Source organism: Diplotaxodon limnothrissa, linkage group LG20 (assembly GCF_057381915.1).
Source record: "Diplotaxodon limnothrissa isolate DT_005_m linkage group LG20, D_limnothrissa_male_GT1.1, whole genome shotgun sequence".
NCBI classification, from domain to species: Eukaryota; Metazoa; Chordata; class Actinopteri; order Cichliformes; family Cichlidae; genus Diplotaxodon; species Diplotaxodon limnothrissa.
This window is the reverse complement of record NC_140615.1, coordinates 27,738,468-27,747,825: the sequence shown is the minus strand read 5'-3', so window position 1 is coordinate 27,747,825 and position 9,358 is coordinate 27,738,468. Positions and strand designations below refer to the sequence as shown.

Genomic DNA, 9,358 nt, shown 5'->3' with positions numbered 1-9,358 from the left:
CAGGAAGTTCCGGTTCAGAGGAAGGTCGCGCGCTGGACGGATCAATCGGTGGCCGTGTTACAGGACGCACTCGATGACGCAGACTGGGGCATGTTCAGAAACAGCTCCGATGATGATGTCAACGTGTTTACGGAAGCGGTTGTGGGATTCATCGGGAAACTAGCGGATGATACCGTGGAGACAAAGACTATCACAACGTTTCCCAACCAGAAGCCGTGGGTGGATAAAACCATCCGCGACGCTCTGAGATCCCGCACCGCTGCCTACAACACGGGACTCATGACGGGGGACATGGACCCGTACAAAGCCGCGTCATATAACGTGCGGAGGGCGGTGAAAGAGGCGAAGCAGTGCTACGGGAGGAAACTAGAGTCACAACTCCAACAGAGTGACTCTAGGAGCCTGTGGCAGGGACTAAGGACAATAACGGACTATAAAGCACCAACAACCGGTATGACGAACGCGGCCGTGACTCTGGCAGACGAGCTGAACACTTTCTATGCTCGCTTCGAGGCTGCAGCTAAGGACTCCAACAATGCTAGTGTTAGCGGCGCTAACGGCTGCAGACAGGAAGATACTGCCAGCACCGGAAACGTGCTCGTCATCTCCGAGCATGAAGTAAGGAGAGCCTTCAAGAGAGTGAACACCAGGAAAGCAGCAGGACCAGACGGCATCCCAGGTCGTATCCTAAGAGACTGTGCATACCAGCTAGCTCCTGTGTTCACTGAGATATTCAACATCTCTCTATCTCAGTCGGTGATCCCCACATGCTTCAAAGAGTCCATCATTGTTCCTGTCCCGAAGAAACCCCACCCTGCTTCTCTCAATGACTATCGCCCTGTAGCCCTCACCTCAGTAGTGATGAAGTGCTTTGAACGCCTGGTCAGAGACTTCATCATTTCTTCACTACCAGACACACTGGACCCACTACAGTTTGCTTACCGTCCAAATCGTTCCACAGACGATGCCATCTCTCATCTCCTCCACACATCACTCACTCACTTGAACACTAGAAGGGGGAATTATGTTAAAATGCTCTTCATAGACTACAGCTCTGCATTTAACACCATAATTCCCTCCACACTCACCACCAAGCTGGAGCATCTGGGACTCAGCTCATCTATGTGTCTGTGGATCTCCAACTTCCTAACTGGCAGACCACAGGCAGTAAGGATGGGCGGACATGTCTCAGCCTCCACCACTCTCAGCACTGGAGCCCCCCAGGGGTGTGTTCTGAGCCCCCTGCTGTACTCTTTGTACACATATGACTGTGTGGCCACTACCAGCTCCACCACCATCATCAAGTTTGCTGACGACACCGTCGTGGTGGGCCTGATCTCTGATAACAACGAGACGGCCTACCTGAAGGAGATTAGGAATCTGGAGAACTGGTGCCAGAGGAACAACCTCCTTCTAAACATCAGTAAGACAAAGGAGCTGATAGTGGACTTCAGCACTAAGCAGGAGAGGAACTACCAGACCCCCGTCATCAACGAGTGCCCAGTGGAGAGAGTGGACAGCTTCAAATACCTCGGAGTTCACATCACGCAGGACCTGTCATGGTCCTGTCACATCAACACCGTGGTGAAAAGGCCCGTCAGCGTCTCTACCACCTCAGACGCTTGAGAGACTTCCAACTGCCCTCCAAGGTGCTCAGGAACTTTTACTCCTGCACCATAGAGAGCATCCTGGCGGGAAACATCTTAACCTGGTTCGGGAACAGCACCATGCAGGACAGACGAGCTCTACAGAGGGTTGTGCGGTCAGCTGAGTGCACCATCCGCTCCGAGCTCCCTGACCTGCACTCAATCTACAGCAGGCGGTGCCGGACCAAGGCCAGGAAGATCGTGAAGGACCTCAGCCATCCCAACAACAGACTGTTCTCTCTGTTGAGGTCAGGAAAGCGATTCCGCTCCCTGAAGACCAACACAGAGAGACTGAGGAGGAGCGTATTCCCGCAGGCGATACGGTCTCTCAATCACACCACCACACAGTACTGACCCACACATACAGTTCTTACACACACTGGACATTCTGGACATTGTTTCACTTCATTACTTAAATCACGCTGCTGTTATTGTGTATATGCTGCTGTTATTGTGTATATATTTATTTATATTTCTTCATACATTCTTATATAGTTCTATATTGTGTATTTTGTTGTACAGTTATTTTATTTTCAACTTTAATTTATATATTTTATCTTATTCTTCCCAGTTAAATTTACCCTTCATTCTAATTTGTGTTGTACAGTTATTTCATTTTTAACCTTAATTTATATTTTATTCCTTCCTAGTTAAATTTACCCTTTTTAATTTTTCATATTTATTTCCTATCTTATTCATAGCCTTTTCCTTTTTTGTTTTCTTTAGGTCACGAGCAGTTGTCCAAGCATTTCACTACATATCGTACTGTGTATGACTGTGTACGTGACAAATAAAATTTGAATTTGAAATTTGAATTTGGTGATTTCCATTAGTGTGATTGAAGTACTCTGGTAATATTCATATTTACCTTTCTATCTCACTTTTGCATGACGCTAATTTAAAGCCACTGAAGCTATACAGCACAAGGTTTTAATCTGGTTAGTTTGTTTCAATACATGACAACTGTATGCAATAATTCAAATGATGGTGCACAATTTGGTTTGCTTTTGTCAGGATACTATGGGTATATGTTTGAGTTGCCTGGCTGCTGCTCCAGTCCTTCCTGGTTTAAGTAAAAGAGGAAGCTGAGGGCAGAGCTGGTTTAAGTGCAGAGGCCAACAAATGGACTTAACCATCTGGTGACCACACAGGAGAATGGGGTGTCCTCTTGCAATGTGTTTAGCTATTGTGTCTGTGGTTTTTCCCTTTGATGTTTAAAATGGTTTATTCAGTTACTATATAAGTTGCTAAGTATTTTTTGAGTAGAATTTTGTTTTCTTGTTTTCTTTGTTTGACATCTTTTATGGGCCCACTTAGTCCTTAAAATAGTTTGTTTCCATTACTGTAAATTTTTGTAGTAACGTCTTTTTTGGGGTATAATAAAACCCATTTTTTGAAGATTACACCTGTGCCTGTACATTCTTGGCTGATTGGTCCCTTATTTATTAGTTATATGCCATAATCAACAATTTCTTTTTTAAAAAAGAGAGAATATTTCACTTGATATGTTACTTCACTTGAATACAGAATAATTTACTGTTTTGAATGAAATTACAAAAACAGAATACATTTTTCATGATATTCTACCTCTTTGAGATGCACTAGTATGAGCTCAATGTTATAAGTGAAACAAACCAAAGGAAAATGCATCAAAGGAACCGTGCATAGTGCAGGTTGTGTAGGCAGGCAAAGGCACCCTCATCTATGGGGCAGGTGAAATGAAAAGAATACTGAATTCTAGGCAGATGTTGTGCATTACGGCCTGTACTTGGCTTGACACTGAGGCAATTCTGCAACACTAACAACACAGAGCACGACAGCAGAGAATTTGGTTTCTTCTCAAGATATTATTACTATTGTAGCTGTGGATTTCAGCCCATTCAATTACACTGCCTCTCTATGAAATGCAATATAAATATTATCCATGTGCTTCTGTTTCTCAGTTTCAGGGAGGGTGACGGTAAATGAGGATTTTCAGCACAGGCTTGAACCTTGACAGTTTTATTTCCTCCACCAATGCATATGTGATAATTGCAGTTTGAGTGTGTGTGTGTGTGTGTGTATGTGTGTGTTTATTTGTCAGCAAGACTACATAGAACCACTAATCCAAATGCCATAAAACAGGGACTGTTTATTATGCGTTATAATACACAGTCTGAAAATTGAAGTGCAACTCCACGACTTTGCTTTTATTTTGACATTTTGGTTTTGGACCTTTTAGAGCTGCTAGTAGGAGATGGAGAGAGACATTTCCATCTACTGCCAATCTCTAGACATGACACTGATGTCAATTCATTCCTAGAAAGGAAACTAAGAGAATGCATGCAATTTCAAACTGCTGAATAATGCCCATAAGAAGAAGGGAAGGCAAGAAATGAAATAGGTACAAAGTGTGTGTTTTGGAGTAAAGGATTAAGAGGAGAGAAAGTAGAAAGGTACCCCGGGGATCTTTGGCCCTGACAAGAAACTCCTGCTGAGACTTTATTAGATTTGGTGTGTGTATTTTTCTGCATGTGTACATAGAGGTGGTGCAGAGATTTGATTCCTTTCCCCTTTTTTATTCCAAACTACCCGCTATGTATCAGCTGCTGCGGAAGCTATTTGAGTGAGCAAGAACAAGTGTGTGTGCATGTGCGTGTGCGTGTGTGTGTGTGTGTGTGTGTGTGTGTGTAGAAGAGCAGTAATTGGCATGTCCACCTGACTGAAAGGCCTGGGCGAAGTGGCAGTGCCGGAGTGGAGCTGATAACATGGCAATTAGGCTGCGAGAGACAGACCCCCAATCAGCTCAACATGGTACAGAGACTTACAGAGACAGGTGGGACTACAAGGACCGACAGAGACCAGAGAATGGGCGAGTGCCCCCAGGTGTGAGCTAATTTGTCATGCTGCTATACTGAAATCAAGCAAGCTCCGCGAGGGCTTCTGCCAAGCTATCCGTACAGGATGGCGCAGGCAGACAGCTCACGTTCACGCAGAAAACACCTGCTGCGGCTGCTGACGAAAACCTTGGTTTTATTGCGTCTTTTTAAAACTCAAATGGCACACTTTAAAAGGATGAAGAAAGCGGGCAAAGGTTTACATGCTCTGTGTCTCACTACTAATGCACAGATAAAAAAAGAGGAGAGTAATTTCATGGCTGTGTCTGATTGTTTTTGCCAGTCTTTCTTTCTTTCTTTCTGTCTGTCTGTCTGTCTGTCTGTCTGTCTGTCTGTCTGTCTGTCTGTCTGTCTGTCTGTCTGTCTGTCTGTCTGTCTGTCTGTCTGTCTGTCTTTCCCTCCCCCCCCTCCAGGAAAGATTAGAAGAAGCCTCCTGGATCGCATCACATGAGCATTGCAACAAACTTTTAAAACTTCAAAGCGCTGAGTTATATTTCAGTTGGCAGACAGAAGTGTTAACACTATCACCGCCTCTATTGCTGAGTTTCTAATCATTCATGCTGCTTGCAAACTAACTCCCTGTCTGGAGCCTTCAGTCTCGACCCATCTATCTCAGCTCCAGATTCATTGGCACATTTTCCTTTTCGCCTCACTGTGCTCTTTTGTCTTTCTCTGTTTACCTCTTAGCTTCTGCAGAGCATTAACTTTTTATCTCTTTTTCCCCCCCACACCAGCTCTCCACTCTTTTGATAAGCCTACTCCCCCCTCCTCTTTATCATCTTTTATCCCCTCATCCTGGCGTCTTTGTATGGATTCAGGGATGGTGTAGAGCAGATTATCAACTAATGCTCACAATGGTCATTTATTCACCTCTTTGTTTGCAAATCCTCTGGTGTTCAATAACCTTTGTGTTTATTTATGCAGAATAGTGTGTGTGTGTGTGTGTGGGTGTGCTTGTACATTGTGTGTTATTGAATGGTTATTATGGCCACGCTATGCTCCGATGTTTCCTCTCTAATATGTGGCGAAGGCTTCATGAGTGCTGACATACATAAGCAAAAGCGGGGTTTGTGTGACAGTAAAGCTTTAAGGACACTCAATAACATATTGAGTACTGAACCCAGACCGCAGTGTGAGTGCACTGCATTGATTTACAGACCACATGACAATCACAAATAAGTGCGGCTCATACTCACCACTGTAGGCCACTGTGTGTGTGTTTATGAGTGGCAGCTTGTGCACAGACTCCCTTGCATCACTCCAGGAGCTTTTAACCCTTGTGGGTGATCGTGGCTCAAGAGTTGGGAGTTCGCCTTGTAATCGGAAGGTTGCAGGTTCGAGCCCCGGCTTGGACAGTCTCGGTCGTTGTGTCCTTGGGCAAGACACTTCACCCGTTGCCTACTGGTGGTGGTCAGAGGGCCCGGTGGCGCCAGTGTCCGGCAGCCTCGCCTCTGTCAGTGCGCCCCAGGGTGGCTGTGGCTACAATGTAGCTTGCCATCACCAGTGTGTGAATGTGTGTGTGAATGGGTGGATGACTGGATATGTAAAGCGCTTTGGGGTCCTTAGGGACTAGTAAAGCGCTATATAAAATACAGGCCATTTGTGGATGATCACCACCTCCATATGGAGTTATCGTGTAATAGTATGAAGAGAGGATTTCTCTATGATCAGCAGACAAAGTTTAGCAAATTCCTGCCGGACAGCCTTTCAGGCTATCACTGAAGGTATGTGTGAACTGGGAACTACTACCATACTGCATTTTGCTTTTTCAAATTGCTTCTTTAATTTCAATTTAGAGGAAAAAACAAAACAATAATAACGAGAAAACCTATTAGTCTCATTGCTTGAACCACTTTAGAGTTCATTAGCACGCCATCTGGCTTATAGCTCTTGGTTCCAGTGATAGGCTTAAACTGCTCTTTAAATGAAAAGATAATATTTTGACATTGAGATGAATGCTGCTATTGTTTTGCGATAACCTGTTAAATGACTAATTTCCTGCTGGCTTTATCGAGGACATGGTTGTAAGTTGAGGAGGAAATTGAGTTTTTCAGAGCTTTGATATTTTGCACCCAAGCATCCGTTAATCCACTCACTGAGGATGTTTTGCCACTCAGGGGAACAGCTGTAAACAAACACCGCATGTTTAAGAAGCCAATTTTGTTCTTAGCAGAGACGTTATGTCATTTCATTTCCATCATTATTTTGGATTATTTCCTGTGGCGTAGAGGAGGACGGCACGTTTGACAAACGGTCTCTCTCTGAAACATCTGAAAAAGTGAATTCTAAACATGGAATTAAATCAGCAAAGTGCACAATTCTGGATGGACAGTTCTGCATGTTTGAGTTATAATATTATAACATCTGCCTGGGGATACCACTGCCACTGTCACGAGTATTTGAAAATGTATACCACGCTTTGCTCGGTCTGAGCACCTCAAGTAAATTTTCATGCCTTGTCTAATTTCCCTTGATTAATTTCTAAGTCCTAATGAGGCTAATTTGATTACATTTGTCAAAGCTTTTCACACATTGTGAATGATAGCAGTTGAGTAGATGTGAATAGGCAGATTGATCTGTGTTACCTCTGTAGTTCTTGTTAAATAATATTTTACAAACATGTACATAAACACTGATACTGGTTGCCGTGTGACACTTGAGGCTTTAATGGAAAATCACTGATTCATTGTAATGATTACTCTATGGATTCATTATGTAAGTGGATGCCTACTGCAGACTGCCAAAGTGTCATACAGTAAACGGTACATATATGTAGGCCGTATAGGTGAAGTAGTACTAGATCTACAATGTCTTTACTTTCAGTATTTGAAACATTCACATGGTAATGTGATTTCAGTTGCTGGATAGTGTCCTCACATGCCAGCCAGGTCTCTGTCAGCCAGTTCTGACCAATCCACACTCACACAAGCTTGATGATGTATGAATGCTGTATACTATTAATATCACACCCTTTTGTTACTTGCCATCTGGCATTTGGTGCAAGGCGGTTAATGTACACTAGCCATTTTCAGTGAAAAACTCAATGACTCAGAGGATAATTTTCTGTAGTTAATTACTACAACCAACCCGCTTGCTACAGTCTTACTGTAGTTGCCTTTATGTTAGGATCTTTTCCATTTTATAATGTAAAGGGAACTACATATGGTCAAAGTTTGAAATAAAGAGGTCAGGCCAGGATTCAGACTGTTTCTTATTCTTGGGTTAAGTTTATTTTTCAACTCTTGGATTTGTATGATGTCAGAGAGAGTGGATATGCTGTGGGGCCACAGCATGATGATGAGCCACAGGTTTGCAGAAAGGTCAGTATCAGATAAATGAGGATTATTTTTAAAGTGTGAACGATCCAAAGCTACTGCACCACGGCGGAGTCAAGTGTAAAAATACGGGGCTTGAAATGAGACCCATACAACAAGCCCTCTTACCTCAACGACATAATACGTCATAATGTACTCTAGGGCTGCCACAAACGATTATTTTGATAGTCGACTAGTCACCGATTATTTTTGCGATTAGTCGACTAATCAGATCATCATCCATTGGACGTAAAACGTACAGCATATTGCACCAGCAGCATCTGCTCATATATAACTATCATTAGCTTACAGCTTTAAGTGTTTAAGGTATGTGCTAACTAAAAATAAAGACAAGATGATAGTTTATTAAATTTTAATGAATTTTACAGATTGTTTCGGTGAAGTTTAATAAACTCCTTGCTATCTAAAATATAACAGGACACCGGAGTAAATTCTCGAGCATCTCACACTTCTGATAATCAGCTGTCTGCTTGACGTTTATTCAGCTGTGTAAAAACTATAACTTTAATCTCAGCCAAACCGATTTACTCAGGAACAAATAAAATACAAAAAAAAGCCAAACAATAACATGTTTAAGTTATCTAAGTGACTTATGTATGTTTAACCTGAGTAGCGAAAGAAGGCGGTGGGTTTGAAAACGATTTGCCGGGAGTCCGGTGTTCTCACGGGCTCTAGTGAGCCTAGCTAGCTATCGAGCTAGTGGGTAACAGACGTCTCCGAAAACGTCGGCGCGCTTTTGAAAATATGTGGCATCTTGATAAACTGAGCAAATATTTGAGGTTTACACAGCTACGTTTATTTTGTGACCCAGAAAAGAATAATAAGAGTAATTTTAAAACTAACTAGCTGCCGCCGTTGTTGGAAATTGAGCTGGGCTGCGCTATGAATTCTGGGACACAGCTTCTTCTTCTTCAGGGTTTAACGGCAGCTGGCATCCATGCAGTGCTGCCCTCTTCTGTTTCAGTCCGTTATTACACTCTTAAATCCTACTACTCATTCCTGCGTCTTTTGTGATCTTACAAAGCTTCAAACGACGCGTCGACTATTAAATCAGTCGTCGACGATTTTGATAGTCGACGTAATCGTGACTAGTCGACTAATCGTGGCAGCCCTAATGTACTCTCAAAGCAATAATAAAGGTGTGTTTACAGAAACAACACATGAGTGTTTCCACATTTGAAGGTGGAGGCGGTGATGATGGCACAGCAAAGATTTTTAACCAGAAACAATTAAGAGACCTGAGTTTGCAACAATGTGAAAACAGTAAAAGAATTAAAGATTCAAAATAGGCAGTTTGATGATTTTAACTACATTTCTTTATACACAGAAAACAAATTCATACACATTTGTGTTGAGTGTTGAGCTAGTTTTGACGTTATGCAGCATCCTTGTTTTCAGGCTGCTGTTTTTTGCTCCTTTCATCACTTTGCAATGAAACACACGGGTACCAGAATAGTTATGCATTGCCAAAGTCAAGTTTTAAGTTTCATTTCAGGGTGTA

At 42.8% G+C, this 9,358-nt stretch overlaps 1 protein-coding gene across 1 annotated transcript in view; it reads left to right on the top strand.

Moving 5' to 3' along the window:
• Positions 1-6,170: 6,170 nt before the first annotated feature.
• The window catches only part of LOC146611104 (sterile alpha motif domain-containing protein 10-like), a 37,099-nt gene continuing 33,911 nt past the window's right edge, over positions 6,171-9,358 (top strand). Inside the window, exon 1 of the mRNA XM_085345575.1 lies at positions 6,171-6,246. Within this exon, the coding sequence (XP_085201701.1) occupies positions 6,186-6,246 (61 nt within the window). The 5' untranslated portion in view covers positions 6,171-6,185. The remainder of the gene's footprint in view (positions 6,247-9,358) is intronic.